Source organism: Ziziphus jujuba, chromosome 9, assembly GCF_031755915.1.
Source record: "Ziziphus jujuba cultivar Dongzao chromosome 9, ASM3175591v1".
Lineage (NCBI taxonomy): Eukaryota > Viridiplantae > Streptophyta > Magnoliopsida > Rosales > Rhamnaceae > Ziziphus > Ziziphus jujuba.
In genome coordinates this window covers 7744337-7761722 of record NC_083387.1, presented here as the reverse complement: position 1 = coordinate 7761722, position 17386 = coordinate 7744337, and the positions used below count along the sequence as shown (strand labels likewise).

Here is a 17386-nt window from a genome sequence, read left to right as displayed (position 1 = left end):
AAAAAATTAATATATTTTTTTAAACATTAAAAAATCAATAAAAAAAATTTCTTCCAGATCTCTTTCAGTCCTACTGCCCGGCCGGCCGATCTCTGAAGCCTGCTCTTCCTCTTCTCTCTTTCCCTTTCCCTTCCCTGCTCTCTTTTTCTTCTCTCTGGGCTATGGCAGATCGTAGGAAGAAGCAAATCGCAGGTCTTCTTCTTCTGCTTCTTGAGACAGAGGCCAGCCGATATTTCCATCCAAGATTTCCACCTACAACCGGCTTTTCCTCTGTGTTTCCACCATTGTCCATCAAAAATCCGACACTCCCATCGATTTTCGACGACTCTGCCGACATTTGTCGACTCCGGCGATATTTCAGAAACTTCTTCCACCCCCCTATCGGTGTCGCCGGTGTCCGACACACGACATTGTCGCCGATATTTCCACTGTGTCACCGATTTTTGCTTAACTGGATATCTGCTAGGAAAATATCTGCTGACCAAATTTCCTAATTAAAAGGTGTAATTCACAAATTGTGAAAACTCAAGCACTCTATCAGGAGTAATAATCTCTATTTACTTTCTCATAAAAAAATTTAATTTACAAATTTCCCTTATGGTGGTGTTTGTTACATGGGATTGGTCAGGACCGGATGGGTTTGAGTCCCAGTCTGGTGTTTGGGAAGAAAAATGAAGGACGGGATAGATGTGTCCCGTTAGTCGAATTATCCGAAACAAGGGGGACAAAACTGACCCACCAAAACACCTGGGTCACTTTTGTCCTGCCCTCTTTCCATGCTTTCAACCTGCCTCTCACACCCGTGTTTTTCTTCTTTTCGATTTGAAGCCATTCTTGACCGAAGACGTTTGAAGCCATTACTACCAGCACGCCAGCCACTGTCAAAGCTAACCCTAACTCTGCCGCCGGCGAAACCCATTTCAACCAGATTGTCTCCCCGAAACCGGCCTTCTCTCCCAACTTCGTGAAACGGCATCTGGAGCTCGTCACCCTTTCTATCGTCGCCAAGAGTCCTCGCTCGAATCTCAACCCAAACGTCGACCAGAAAACTGGGTTTTGTGCTTAATTTGTCACTGTGAGTGGCCGAGATCTGTGGTTAATTTGTGGTTTATTTTGTTTTTTAGTTTTGAATTATTAAATTTGTAATCGTATTTCAGCATTTCAGCAACCGGCCTTCTCTCCCAACTCCGAAATTCCAGCATTTCAGCCCACTCTTCCACTCTGCTGATCCCCAAGGCCAGTAACCGTATCTAACAGGTAATTATTCATTCCCAATACTCTCTCTGTCTTTTGCTTAATTATACTCTCTCTGTCTTTTGCTTGTTTCTTGATTTTAATTTTGGATTTGAAAGAAAAAAAAAACTCATGTGGAGATATGGAGATTGTGAAGAAGAAAATAGCATATTTCCATTTATTTTCACTTGTGAATATATATATATATATATATATATATATATATATTTCCTATTCAAAGCTATTAACTTTTGTTGCAGCCAAATTCATGATTCTGAATAGTTATTCTATTCCTGTATTTTTTATCACTGGGAATAGCCATTCTTAATTCACCTGGAATAGTGAATCTGTCTACCAAACGTGTCCTTAGTTGATTGAAAGGCTATTGGACTCGAAATGTGGCTTATCTTATTTTTATCTGACATTGTCGAACTGTTGGAGGGCTATGATCATACATGCTCGATTGTGTTTTTCAATGCACAGTTCATTTTTGTGTTTCAATGCTTCTTACTTTCTTGGTAGAAATAATGGAAAATTGTAACATTCATAGGTTGCAAAGAACCTAAATTTCTCTTTGGAAGAAATTAAAGGGTTTTTCATAGAATCATATAGGGCATGTGGATCTTTCAACTTTTTTTCTACTTTTGCTTTTTTTTGGATGCAAATTTACTATCTGTACTTATCTTTACAGATAGTATGTCTCATGTAAAATCTACTCGACAAAAACCATGGTTTTTTTTTGGGGGGGGGGGGGGGGGGAAGAAAAAGGTGATTAAAATGATGGGGGGGGGGGGGGGGGAGTCATTCTCGGAAACTAAAGTTCCATCTTTCTATTTTTTGGCTGGAAAATTTTGTACTTAGAAGAATTGATGGACGTGACCTGGTTTGTTTGCTGACATGAACCCTATAGAATGTTCTGAAAAGTCATTTTACTTGTGTGTGTTCAAGTGTTTTCCTAGTTTTGTGTTGTCAACATTTTACAGTTCAGTAATATCTATGGCATGTCTCCTGTTATATTGTTGAGTTTATTCAGATGGACACATACAATTTCGAATTATAAAGCTGCCTAGCATGATAAATGTAAGCAAACTTATGTCATTTTCTGTACAAATCCTTATCTTCATGACTTCACTCTTCCTAGTACTTGGAGGAAATAATGAAACGGATAGGATGTCATTGCTTGTCTTAAGATCAAAGTGTTGGACATAACAAGCTTACTGGTAAACTGCCAGAAAATTTATCCTTATTATCCAAGCTTGAGGGAAATATGGAGAGAATGCTGCCATTAGAATTAAGGTGGATAAAATGTAGATCATTGTGAGCATCTGCATATTCATCAAATATGAAATATGTACCTTTGAAAGGGTCAATATTGGAAGAGGAATATGAGTTGATTTAGGATATTGTGATGCATGAGTGTTCATCAGATTTAGGAACGTACAGTTGAGAGAGAGATTATCTCTTTGCAGATTGTTGTAGTTAACTATTAGGTGTTGAAGGCATAGCTATGCATGTTATATTTAATTTGTCATTGTTATTTGTTCAATGAATTTGAGTGTAATCTTTAGCTTTCTATGGAAAAAAAAAATAATAAGACTTCAAGTTTATGCAAGCCATTTGTCTTTTTATTTCCTGTGTATATGTGGAAGGAAAGGACAGCAGACATAATTGATATGGGAGTGGATGGTTTTGTTCTGTGAGATTTGGTCTAGCTGCTCTGCTTTTATGGGTTTTTTTGTAGCGATTTCTTTGTGTCTTTTCTCCTACTGTCTGTAGAGTAGTTGATATATTATGCTTGTTGCTGTCCAGATTCTACTTGTGCTCCATGAGGTGAACACTGACCAAAATATTACATCATAATTTTTTTGTATGGAACAAATTAGAATTGACATGTCTTGTATTGCTTCCAGCTAATTTTCAGTATCTGTACATATAATATGATATCATATCAAGAACATGAGTTACATATAAAATTTGATATTACAAAAATTTGATGAGCAAAGCTGCTTTCGAATATTTAGTTTAATCCAATCTCTGGTCGAGTTCAAGGGATGGTCGTTCTGTGCTTGTCTTCACCATATAATGATTAAAAGCCTGCATGTAGTATTGAAGATGGGAAGAAGAAATGTTGAGTTTTTCAGAAGATATATTGCTAAATTAGCCCAAAGTGTATATTTGGAAAAATTGAGGTCTGGAAGTGCTATATAACTAGATGTATGCAATTCCAGTGTGCGTATACATATATATATATATATATATATATATATATTATATTTAGAGGACACGTACGTATGCATACTTGATGTAATTAAGTCAAATTGATATGTGAAACTTGGAGGATAAAAAAGTATGGACAAGTTAAGTAGGTAATGATGTAATTGTTTATCATAGCGTGACTTTAAGCATTGCTCTTTTTTGCTATAGCTCTCCTAACAACTACTTTATGTCAAGTCGGCAGAGACCTTTTTTTTTTTTTTTTTTTTTTTTTTTTTTACGTTTTTGTTTTTTTCCTTCTCATAAATTAATCAAACATATCATGTATTCCCACATCTAAGTAACTTAGCCCAAATTAGTGAATAGGCCATGGGAATTGGATCATTGAGATAAGCCCAAATTAGCCCAAAGTGTCAAGCCCAAAGTGTCTAAAAATATATATTTATTAGAGTTAATGGTAGTTATAATTTATTATTCATTTAAATTAATTATAATTTTTATAAAAAAATGTAAAAAAACAAGAAATACAATCACAACATTAAACTGAATTTAAAATAGTTTTTAATTTAGTGTTTTTAACCTTTATATTTAAATTATTATTATTTGAAATGCTTAACAAACGTTGATTAAAACTACACCAATAAATATTTATAGCAAACACATCGCATGTAATCAAGTAAAACTAATAAAAATTAAAAACCAAACTACTTATTGAACAACACTTTTAATTAATGTTTTGTTTTCGCCTACAAATTTGTTCTTATAATATATATTATTATAGAATAGTATGAATAAACATTATTGAATATATATTAAAAATACTTAAATCCACCTTTTATTTTGACCTTCCAAATATATATAATGTTTATTGTGAATGCTAATATATAAATATATTATTTATGGAAGATTTTTGTTTTCTGTATTTATTCAATTGTATTGGCAATAGCAGCTCAATTTATTGTATTTCTGATAATTTTTTTTTATTTGTTGTTTTTTTTTCTTTTTTGTAGAGATGGATAGAAGAAAATTAGTTGTGATTCAATCTTTTTGTTGGGGCTTTATGTTTATCTTTTTTATGTACATGTATGTAGCGTGGCAAAGGAAAAATGAAAGACGTGTTAGGAATAGAATAACTAGGAATACCGACTTGCGTACATCTTTTATAGATAGTTTGTTGGACAATGATGTCACTTGTATTAGTCAATTGAGGATGGATAGGAGAACATTTGTTATTTTATGTCGGTTATTACGCCAAGATGGATATGTGAAAAGAGATGGTACTGTTACATTGGAAGAGCAAGTGTGCATATTTTTGCACATAATTGCTCATCATACAAAAAACCGTACAATTATCAGTCGATTCTATAGATCAGGGGAGACAATTAGTAGATATTTCAATTCAGTATTGAATGGGGTGTTGCGCTTACATTCCATTTTGTTGAGGCATCCTGAACCTGTGTCAGATAATTGCTCGGATGATAGATGGAAAATGTTTAAGGTACGTATGTGGACTAGTTTGGTTATTAATTTTATAGTTAGATGACTTGTAGCATTATCTGACGTTAGTAAAATTGTTTGTGTCGTAGAATTGTTTGGGAGCATTAGATGGAACTTATATTAAGGTGAAAGTACCTGAAATCGATAAGCCAAGATATCGAACAAGAAAGGGTGAGATCGCAACAAATGTCTTAGGTGTATGTAACCCGAATATGGAATTTATATTTGTATTACCGGGTTGGGAAGGCTCCGCTTCAGATTCCAGAGTACTTAGAGATGCAATAAGTAGGCCAAATGGACTAAGAGTACCAACCGGTAAGACCAATCCTTAAATATTTCATCGAGTGGATTAACATTGCATAAACTAATAGGAGAAATTTTTCTGTGTTAGGTTGTTATTACTTAGTGGATGCTGGTTACACAAATGGTGAAGGATTTCTTGCACCATATAGGGGAACAAGATATCACCTTTCCGAATGGAGAGATGGTTGTGCACCCATAAATCATCAAGAGTATTTCAACATGAAGCATGCATCAGCTAGAAATATCATAGAAAGATGCTTTGGGGTTCTTAAAATGCGATGGGCAATTTTAAGAAGTCCATCTTTCTACCCAATTGCAACACAAATCAAAACCATTACTGCATGTTGTCTGATACATAATCTGATTAGAAGAGAAATGACACTCGATCCTGGAGAAGTCGAATATGATAGGATGGAAAATGTGGACATTAATGAAGAGGAGGACATTATAGGGTCAATTGCTTCCTCAGATCAATGGACGAATTGGAGAGATGAGTTAGCTAAGCAAATGTTTGGTGAGTGGAGAGGTCATCATGATTACTAGTTGATGGTTATGTAAAAAATTATGTTCTCACTGCTTATTTACTATTGTTTGTTAAATCTTTTGGATAATATGTATGAAGGCAAACTTATATTATATTAAGTGCAACATTTGAGATTTATTGTTATTTTGTTTGCATCTTGTTTTGATAATGTTGGAATCATGAAATGTTTACTTGAATAGCAATGGAAGCTGGAGGTAGCAGTAACGATAATAGGTGGGGTGAATCTAGGCGTACATGGAGTAGAGGTGAGGAAGAAGCTTTGCTGGTTCTTTTAGATGAAGCTGTAGCTAGTGGGCAACGTTGTGATACGGGAGCATTTAAACCTGGTACACTTAATATGATTGAGCGGCAACTGGCTGAAATGTGTCCTAACTCGGGATTGCGAGCAACTCCACATATTGAATCGAAGCTAAAAAAGTGGAAGAAGCAATATGGCATCATATACGACATGCTGAACAAAAGTGGATTTGGATGGAATGACACTCTTAAATGTGTGGAGATTGATAGTGACGATGCTTGGAAAGCATATGTGCAGGTTTTGACTTTGTTACGAAAAATAACTTTATTGAATTTTGTGTTTCTTATGTTAAATATATAATGTTTTTACTAAATGATGGTTTTTTTTTTATTTTAGAGTAATCCAAGTGCAAAAAGTTGGAGAGATAAACCTTTCCCAATATATGAGAGGCTTGCTAATATTTTTGGGAAGGATCGGGCAACAGGACATGGAGCACAAACTCCAATTGATTTAGTTAATGATATAAATATGGAGCCTGATAATGACCAATTTGATGATGTGGGTTCTCCAATGTCTATGAATCAAACACATAGTCAACTGCCCACACAATCCCAATTAAGAGGTAAGAGGAAAGCTCAATCGAAGGATGTTGACATCGTTAGCGGGTTAAACAATGTAGCAGATAAGTTTATAGATAAATTGGCTACACAGTTAGACAAGTTGGAGAAGTCTGATATCAACTATCCACAATACTTAGCTATGGAGCTTGACAGGTTAGGATTCCATATTACTGACAATCTCAAAATCTCTAAGGCAATGAGATCGGATCCATCGAACGTTGAGGTTTTCAAGATTATTAAAACCGATGCGCAGAAGATTGAATTTGCTCGTGGATTTTTGGATAACTAAATTAGTATGTTGTGGATTATATATTTATGGATATGTATGAGAAGATGACAACTATGAACATTTGGAATTGAAACTTATGGACATATATTGTAACGTATTGAATGTTGGCTTCTAATTATGCATGTATGGATAATTTTATTATTATGTGTTATGTTTTAGAATATTAACATGCACTTTATTGATTTGGTTAGTTGTTATTTTTTTTAATAATTTACTATATTATATTGTCATTTATTATTATATGCAGGAATATTGAATGGCAAAGAGAAGGGTTTATGTTGTGTTTAAAGGTAGACAACCAGGGATATATAATTCTTGGTCTGAATGTCATCAACAAGTGCACGGATTTACAAATAATTTATATCAAGCCTATAATACAATTGAAGAAGCTGAAATTGCATATGTTGAGTTTGTAGAACAAACAATGAAGAATCGCAATGAAGCAAATCCAATACAAAATACCACCACCGTACATACACGTGCTCAAGTTCACAACGAGTGGGGTAATGGTTTTGTATTAGGTTGTTTATTTGGCTTACTAATAATGGGTTTATTTACTTATTTCTTATATAATTAGATTATCCTTGTAAAATCCAATATATATATACGGATGTCATACTTGTTAAAAGTGTAACTACATGTGACATTTATTTATATATCTATATATCTATATGTATGAATTGAAGATGGATATATTTATGCTATTAACAAGTTCTTAATTAAATATTATGTCAATTTTTTTTTATTTGTATTTAATTGTTATTCATGATTAGTAATTTTATTTTAATCAGTTTTGAAAACAATATTTTAAGTAGTTTATGGGTGTTAAAAAAAAAATTACAAATGTATTATAAATATCATTAAATTATTATTATTATTAATTAATTGAACATATAAATATCTATACAAAACATATTAAATATAAGTAATAATAAAACTTTAATTAAATATAATATTTAATTTTTTTTAAATATAAATATAATTTTAAATCTTTTCATATATAACAAAATAAATACTTTAATTATAAAATAATCCAATCCAGTCCGATCCTGCACCAAACATAGGACAACTAGTCCAACATTCAGTCAGAACTATACCAAACACAGTACTGCATTATTCGATCCTGTCCGATCCTGTCCGATCCGAACCTATCCTGTCCGATCCCGTCCGATCCGGACCTATCCTGCGTACCAAACGAGCCCTATATGCTAATCCTATTTCTTTACTACTTTGAATTGCTGATCTAATTAACGCAAGGACCAGCCTTATTGACTATATATTTGGATTTTTTTTTTTTAATAGGAAATATTTGGAGTAGTTAACAGCTTATTTATAAAGCAGGTAATACGTACAAACTCCATGTATTATTATTATTATTATTTTTCTTTTTCAGTCTAACAAGTTTTAGTTGAAAAGTAAGCACTGAATTTGGGACTTGACAAGTTAGGTGTGTACTAATTAATGAGATGAGACTATAGTCAATCAGCTGAATATATAAGCATCCTCAAAAGTCCAAACCTCCAACAAACTAACCCAAACCTCCAAAAGCTAACCCAAACTCATCACAAATTGCTCTGATCATCATGGCTCTTTGGTATCCTGGGCAACATATCTCAGCTTCGTTGATTACCACTTTTTTGCTTCTGAATTATATCCCATATTCATCCTTTTCACTTGAATTTGATTATCCAGTACTAGATCAACATAATCGTACCTTAATAACCCAAGGAAATACTACATATTTGGGTTCAGAAATCCAACTGACCAAATTAAACAAAACAGACCAGATTGGGCATGTAAAGTATTTTGAAGACTTTCAACTTTGGGACAAAGCCACTGGAAGAGTATGGGATTTCACTACCAGTTTCTCCTTTATCATCTACTCGCCATTTGATCCACGTGGAGATGGTTTGGCCTTCTTCCTCGCACAGCCTCCGTTTGGAATTCCAAGTACTACTGATGCCAGCGGAATGGGTTTGACAGAGGCCGGTGGCTCCACCTCAAGTTCGCATCCATTTGTTGCGGTGGAGTTCGATACCTTGCGAAATTACTTCGACCCAATAGATGTTGGCGAGCATGTAGGAGTCAACGTCAAGGACATGATTTCTAGTAAGTACTCATCTTGGTCTTGTAATATCTCAACCTTGAAGGTATACAATGCCACTGTAAGTTACAGTTCTAGGATGAAAAATCTAAGTGTTATCTATACTGGATATAATAAAGAGGATGTTCCATTTCAGCAAAGTCTTTCCTATGGAATTAATTTAACAGAATATTTACCAGAGAGGGTTACTTTTGGCTTCTCAGCTGCCAATGGATTATTCACTTCCAGACACATTCTTCGTTCATGGTCATTCCATTCTGGTGACTTCACAACAAGCACGACTTCTGATTCACCAAAAAAAACAAGCACAAATTCTAAGACAAGGTTGGTCATTGGGATAAGCGTAGGTGTTTGTGTTTTTGTTGGAGCTTTAGCTTTTATTTCTTTTGGTATATGGAAGTGGAAGAAGAGTACCGAAGAGGAAGGTGAAGATGATGATGAATTGAGTATTGATCCGTTAATGGACAATGATTTTGAGAGAAGCAGTGGAGCTAAAAGGTTTTCCTACGATGAGTTAGTCGCAGCAACAGCCAACTTTTCAGAGGAAGAGAAACTTGGACAAGGAGGCTTCGGTTGTGTTTATAGAGGTTTTTTGAAAAACATGAGTTCGTATGTAGCTATAAAGAAGATATCCACCAAATCTCAACAGGGGATAAAGGAATACGCATCCGAGGTGAAGATCATCACCCAATTGAGGCATAGAAATTTGGTACAACTCATCGGTTGGTGCCACAGAAAGAAAGATCTACTTCTCATCTACGAGTTTATGTCAAATGGGAGTTTAGATGTCCATCTTTTCAGAGGTAAAAGCTTATTGACTTGGGCGGCAAGGTACAACATAGCTAGAGGTTTGGCCTCAGCATTGCTCTACTTGCACGAAGAGTGGGAACAATGCGTGTTGCATAGGGATATTAAATCAAGTAATGTAATGTTGGATTCGAATTTCAATGCTAAGCTGGGTGATTTTGGCTTAGCTAGGCTGGTGGACCATGAAAAGGGGTCACAAACCACAATGGTGGCTGGGACTTTGGGCTATTTGGCTCCTGAATGTTTCGCAACCAACAGGGCGAGGAGGGAATCTGATGTTTACAGCTTTGGTGTTGTGATTCTGGAGATAGCTTGTGGAAGAAAACCCTTCGAACCTGAGGTTGGAGAAAGTGATCATGAAGGTGGATTAGTGGAGTGGGTATGGAAGCTCTATGGGATGGAAAAGGTTTTGGAAGCGGCTGATCCCAGACTTTGTAGGGAATTTGATGAGCAACAAATGGAAAGATTGATGATTGTTGGGCTCTGGAGTGCTCACCCGGATTACAATATGAGACCTTCAATTAAGCAAGCTACTCATGTACTTGAATTTGAAGCTCCATTGCCTGCTCTGCCATTAGAGATGCCATTGCCGACTTACTTGTCTCCTTCATTTCCACAGTTTTTGTACGGTAGCACTTCTGCTTCTGAGGATACCAAAACCGAGTCGTCAACCACTATTAGTCACTATACCAGTTCTTGAAGGATCAATATTGACTTAGAAGCTTCTAAAATTAACTAGTATATTTGACATACTTGGTTGGCAAGTAAAGCATTGGAATTTGTGAAGAAATATCTAAATTTGGCAATGAAGAGCACCGACACAATGGAGGAAGGTTTTGGAGTTGGTTTATAACCGACATTGTACAAATTGTTAAAAGGGAAGCTTGGCTTCCATTTGAGATAAGCTATCCTGGTGAGCTCTGGAGATTGCATGAGGTAGCTCCTCATCTTAGTCTCTAGAGTGCTATGCTTGTCAATGTGAGTGTTCCAAAGGCTATGTAAGTGTGGGTCCCGCTAATGTATGTAAGGGTTTATATAAATGTGTTTGTAAAGTGTCTTGTATAAGTCATTAATGTAATACAAGTTAATTTAATCCCAACAATTTGGCATCAGAGCAAAATTAGCCCCAACCGTTCCTCACAATTCACTTCATCTTTTAGCTAGTGGATGGGTGTCTAGGTGTGGAATTTTATGCTTTTTGATTCCAAATAGTTTAGTTTGTACTCTTTAATCTATTGTTTGTTCAGAAGTTTGTTATTATACATTTGACGTCAGCTTGTGGCCATTCTATAAAAGGCTAGAATGTTAGAACTTGGCAATTATGTCAACCCAAACAGAACCATGGGATCTCTGTTTTATGTTTTTTTTTTTTTGGCTAAACAATAATATAGATCATCGTTCTGGTTTAGTATTTTCCTTATGTAGTATTGGTCTGTGTTTATTGTGTAATACGTTAGTGCTAGGGTTTGTAATTGTATAGATCCTCATAAGGAAAGTGGTATACGTGTAATTGTATAAGTATCGCATTTTCCTACTTAATGGATTAAAGCTTTTTCCACTTCTGTCTTAATTCTTTTATGCCCATGAGTTCTCTGTTGTGCAACAATAGGAAAAAAAAAAAAAAATGTAAAAAAGATAAATAATAAATAAACACAGACAGAGAGATAGGATACAGTTACGCTACTAAATGCATATCTGAGTACTTCAGTCTCATCTTTGACTAAATCTACGTTTGTTATTCATTTAGTAAAAGGCCCGAAGGCAATTGGTGATCCTAATGAATTTTGACGACTAAACTAAGCAAAGATCCTCCGTTTTTGGAATGCTAATTTTTTATTCTCTTTTCTATTAACTAATCTGTCTTATATTCTTACCAACAAAAATCTGTGTCATGTTCATGTACGACCAGTTTCTAGTCAATATATATAAATATATTTGATGATTTCTATATACTATCCTCAAAGGGAAAAAATAAGAACGATTTTTTAATCATAATTTAGAAGGTTGACCACTATGGAACCAAATAAATGAATGTTCTTATACTATACCTTTCAGATATCTTTTAATAGATTTGGTCATCCCACATGTATTTCTTTTCCTGTCCATGTATATAATATTTCAAACCAAAATTTCGGTCATCTGCAAAAAGAAGCCTATATATGCAGGGTACAAAGTTCATATCTTTCAGTCTTTAGACTCTTTCAATTCAACCTTATGTAGCTTTTACCTTGTAAGACATATAAGGTGGTGGCTGGCTAATACCCGGCCGGAATAACCATGAAAATTTAATCCAAAGAAACTATATATAAACTTATTTGCCTCCTTCAGTTCCACGGTCTTATGGCAATACTACTGCTTCTGAGAATGCCAAAACCGGGTCTTCAACCATTACTAGTCACCGCAACAGTAACTTACTACTTGCTTCATCTTTTTGCCAATAGCCAAGTTGATGTCTAGGTTGGGTATTTGATTTTTTTTGTCAAATAATTTAGTATGTAACCTTTAAACCATTTTTTTGGTTTACAGCTTTCTTGGTCGAATATTCCTCTCCTTTACCACTATTCTCTTTCTTTCCATCTCCAAAAATTTCTTCTTCTTTTTTTTCCACTTTAATTCTTTCTTTGTTTCAATTTTTTAAATGGCCAAAGTTAGTTATTATCTGTTATGTTTAATGCTTACTTGTTTTCTTGCTATAAAAAGCTAGAATGTCAAGACTTTGCCAATTATGTCAACACTAACAGAGCCATGTGTTCTATGTTTTATGTTGCTTTTTGTTTTTTGTTTTTTTTTGTTTTTTTGTTTTTTTTTTTTTTTTTTTGACAAAACAACATCCCCTGTTTTGCTTGTCAAAAATAAGAAATAAAAAATAAATATATGTTTTGCAACACTAAGAAAAGAAAAGGAAAAAAGATAAATAAATACAACGAAGCTAGTGTTTTTGAGCAAGTGTCCAGTAACAATAGCTATATAGCTATTGCAACATGATGAAACTAAATTAATTAATGCTATGTAACTTTCGAAGATCTTTTAATAGGGTTGCATATGTTATGGCATTCTCTCCTTATCATATGTATACGCATAATATTATTTTTGAACCAAAATTTTGGCCCACAAAAAGGAGGAAGCAGATTAAGTTTCAAAGTCCCGATCTTTCAATGTTAGACCAACCTTATGCAGCTTTTAAGTTTTGCCTTTTGGCCAATAGGCCGAAAACTAGTTTTACAAGTTAGTTTTTTTTTTTTTTTTTTTTTTTTTTTTTTTTTTTTAATATCTAATATGAAGAGCACCGAAATTATTTTTAAAAAAAATGATTTATTATTATTTTATTAATTGGCAAATAATATAAATTATATAAGAATAAGTGAATCTATAAGTAAACTTAAAGGAAATTGCACTCTAGTTATTTTAGCTAGATTGTACATTAAACTTTAAAATTTAAAACATTCTACATTGAACTTTTAATTTGTAATCTTGTTTCACGTTAGTTTATGTAACATTACTTTAATAATTATATTGAGTTTTAATTTTACATTTTTTATTTTTTATTATATTTTGCTTCGATTAATTTTCAGCTATATTTGCTAATAATACAATGTCATATCATCTAGAGTAAAATATACAAAATCACCTATATTATTTGATAGTTACATATAACTCCCTTAAACTATGTAAATAACAAATAACCCCTATATCATAGAAACATGTTGCAAAACCCTAAAGGCAAATTTGTGTTTAAAAAAGTGATTAGAATATATTTTTCATAATGTCCATTATGAAAAATATTTGTTTATTGTGATTAAATTTGTGATTATAATGTCCATTTTTTTTTTAGCTGAAAAAAAAAATTTATAATGTCCATTTATGTTATACTACATAAATATTTTACATTAAATTCATAATTAATATGATGAAAATGTGATTAACTAATAGCTTATAAAATTAAACTATAGTATAATAAGAATATGAATTAATTTGCAAAATTTTTTGCTACAATATTCCATCAACCAAAAAATATACGAGACTACATTAATCACTCAAATATTTTGAAAAAAAAAAGTGCGGCAATTATAATGATTATGAAAATCAAAATGACTAATATAAAACTAATGGGTTCAAAAGTTTATATATATAAATAGTAATTATTTAATTAATTTTCATTTTTCATCAAAAAATTATTATTAAAACATACTTTCCAAAAATATACATGTTATTTTATTTTGTAAAGGTAATTTGGAGATTTTTTAGTTATTATTATCTATATTTGTAAATTTTTCACAGTTGAGAGGGTTATCTATAACATGCATTTGGTTTTTTTTTTTTTTTTTTTTTCAAGTGACTGATATAAGAAGGTCTTGTCTATTTTGCGACTAATTAAATATAACGCCCTGCATTGTGGGGGCACTGTCAAAATGGTTCCTCTACTTTGTAATGAAATTTCATCGCTGCACTTTTTGAAAATATTAAATAGGTCCCTTATTATATTTTTGTTTTGCTAATTTTTGATAAATTTTGACAACCAAAACATCACCAAGTATTATGCGATCAATTTTAAAATTATAATTCAGTTCATGCCTTTTCACAATGAAAATATATTGTATATTTTGTAATGTTTTAAACTTTTAATTGTGCCATGTTAGATCTTCTCTAACGCTTTAGTGAGAAAATCTAATGGAAGTTAGCAAATAAAATTAAAGAAAAAAATGTACAGAGGGGCCTATTTGATATCTTCCCAAAATACTAGGATAAAATTATTAAAAATAAATTAAAGGACAATCCATATATGTCTATATTAAATTAATACTATTAAAAAATTTAAGCTATTATAATGTAAATTTATTATATATGTATATCAAGCTATATCTATTATATAATAACATGTGTTAATATATTATTAATTGATATATTTATAATAAACCAATTAAATATTAAATTTGCATATCCTGTGCTTGGTTCTATGTATGCTTGTCTAGTTTTTAAACAAATATTTCAACACATGTCTAAAATGAATTAATTACCATATCATTGGGTAAAAAAAATACTATTATTGATGTCTAGAAGGTTATTGACAGACACATTCACTTTGGAAATAATGAAATGATCTTAGGAAGTGGCTAGATAAAAGTTAAAGTCTAAAAAAGAATAAAAATAAAGATGTAAAAAGTCTCTGTCTTCCATGGAAAATTTATAGCATCATCTATTTCTCAATTATAACCCCAACAGTTGTTCATCCGTTTAGACTGCTTTTTTCCAAACTCATAAACTCTCATTTATCATGGCGTTTTGGTAATCTCGGCATATTCATCTTTTATATATGATGATTACCATTTTTATTTTTTTTTTGGGCTTCTGAATTATATCCCACATTCATCTCCGCTAGAGTTTGATTATTAAGTGCTAAATCAACATAATTTGACCTTAATCATTGAAGCAAATGGTTCATTCTCGGCTCATATATACATTTTGACTACAACCCTGACGGATCAGATTGGTCAAGTAAAGTACTATCAAGACTTGCAACTTTGGGACAAAGCCTCTGGAAGAGCAGCACATTTCACAACCAGTTTCTCCTTTATCATCTATTCGCCTACTAATGCTCCGCATGGAGATGGGTTGGCGTTCATCCTCGCTTAGCCTCCATTTTGAATTCCAAATAGAACGGATGGCAGTCGTCTCGGTTTGATAAACTCCAGTGGCTCTACCTCAACTCCACAACCATTTGTGGCTGCGGAGTTTGATACTTTTTGGAATGATTTCAACACCGAAGACCTTAACGAACACGTAGGAATCGATGTGAAGAACATGGTTTCCAGTACGTATAACTCTTGGTCTCGAATTATCACAACCTGAAAGGTATACAATGCTACTGTAAGCTACAATTATAAAATGAAAAATCAAGTGTTTCCTTCACTGGATACAAATAAAAAGTTCCGTTTCTGCAAAATTTTTCCTATGAAATTATTTTAACAGAATACTTACCCTGAGAGGGTTACTTTTGGCTTCTCAGCTGCCAATGGACTCTTTACTTCCAGGCATATTCTTCGTGGTCTTTCCATTCCAATGAGTTACTCTTATCAAGCACAAATTCTAGGAAAGGATTGGTTGTGGGGCTGACCATCGCTTCTTATGTTTCTATTGAAGCTTTGTTTTTTATTTGTCTTAGGTTGTGGAAGCGGGAGAAGCAGAGTAGTATAGAGGATGATGATAATAGTGAGGATGATGAATACTTGAGATTTGGCCTGTTAATGGACCATGATTTTTTTAGCAGCAGTGGAGCTAAGAAGTTTTCCTATCACGAGATCGTTGCAGCAACAAAAACCTTTTCAAAGGAAGAAGAGCTTGGACAAGGAGGCTATGGTTGTGTATAGAGGTCTTTTGAAAAACATGAATTCGTGTATAGCTATAAAAAATGTATCCACCAAATCTCAACAGGGGATAAAGGAGTATGAAGATCATCACAGATCATCACCCAACTAAGGCACAGAAATTTAGTGCAACTCATCGGTTGGTGCCACAGAAAGAAAGATCTACTCCTCATCTACGAGTTCATGTCAAATGGGAGTTTAGATTTCCATCTTTTCAAAGGTAAAAGCTCGTTGACTTGGGTTGCAAGGTACAATATAGCTCGAGGCTTGGCCTCGGCATTGCTTTACTTGCGCGAAGAGTGGGAACAATGTGAACTGCATAGGGATACTAAATCAAGTTATGTCTTGTTGGATTCAAATTTCAATGCAAAGTTGGGTGATTTTGGCTTAGCTAGGCTGGTGGAACATGAAAGAGGGTCATAAACCACGAATGTGGCTGGGACTTTGGGATATTTGGCCCCTGAATATTTCACCACCTGCAGGGCTAGCAAGGAATCCGATGCTTACAGATTTGGTGTTGTAATGTTTGAGATAGCTTGTGGAAGAAAACCCATTGAGCCTGTAGTCAGAGAAAATGATCATCAAATTGGATTAGTGGAATGGGTTTGGAAGCTTTATGGGACGGAAAAGGTTTTTGAAGCGGCTGATCCTTGACTTTGTGGTGAATTTGATGAACAGCAAATGGAAAGTTTGACGATCATTGGACTTTGGTGTGCTCATTGGATTACAATCTGTGACCTTTGATTAAGCAAGCCATTCTTATACTTCAATTTGAAGCTCCATTGCGTGCTCTACCATTAGGGATACCTTTGCCAACTTGTTTGCCTCCTTCGGTTCCACGGTCTGATGGCAGAACTTCCACTTCTGAGAATGCCCTTACGCAGTCTTCAATCATTAATACTCTGTTGGATTAATGCTTTTGGATCAAGCTAATCCATGATTAGGAGCCTTGATTAATAATGAGCCGTAGGATCCCCAAACTAGCTCATTAATTGACAAAACACATTTAATTGATTATTAAGATACAAGAAGGAGCCCATTAATTGGGCCCAAGGTGTTATTAAACCCTAGGAGGTTAGCAGTCTATAAATATACTGTTTACTAGCCTCCAATTAACAAGTTTAACATATTATTTTCTAGAGATTTAGAATCTCAGTAGAAAATAAAACACCGTG

General features: G+C 33.7%; 2 protein-coding genes and 1 pseudogene across 5 annotated transcripts; all 3 read left to right on the top strand.

Moving 5' to 3' along the window:
* Positions 1–11289, top strand: LOC107426479 (L-type lectin-domain containing receptor kinase IX.1). 4 transcript variants are annotated; one of them, XM_048480495.2, is made up of 3 exons: positions 3–501; positions 8241–9047; positions 9222–11289. In XM_048480495.2, exons 2-3 carry the CDS (start codon positions 8522–8524, stop codon positions 10547–10549), a joined length of 1854 nt encoding a protein of 617 aa, XP_048336452.2. In that variant the 5' UTR covers positions 3–501; positions 8241–8521; the 3' UTR covers positions 10550–11289. The 4 variants fall into 4 exon arrangements, with proteins under 4 accessions (XP_015892165.3, XP_048336451.2, XP_048336452.2 ...); XM_016036681.4 differs by having other exon boundaries at positions 12–501; positions 9246–11287; XM_016036679.4 differs by having other exon boundaries at positions 1–501; positions 8241–11289.
* On the top strand, positions 4460–5276 carry LOC132805444 (protein ALP1-like). Its single transcript, XM_060820522.1, has 2 exons — positions 4460–4945; positions 5034–5276. The coding sequence occupies exons 1-2, from the start codon at positions 4460–4462 to the stop codon at positions 5274–5276; spliced, it is 729 nt and encodes a 242-aa protein (XP_060676505.1).
* Positions 11290–15508: 4219 nt separating the features above from the next.
* On the top strand, positions 15509–17125 carry LOC107426510 (L-type lectin-domain containing receptor kinase IX.1-like; annotated as a pseudogene).
* The last annotated feature ends 261 nt before the right edge of the window (positions 17126–17386 follow it).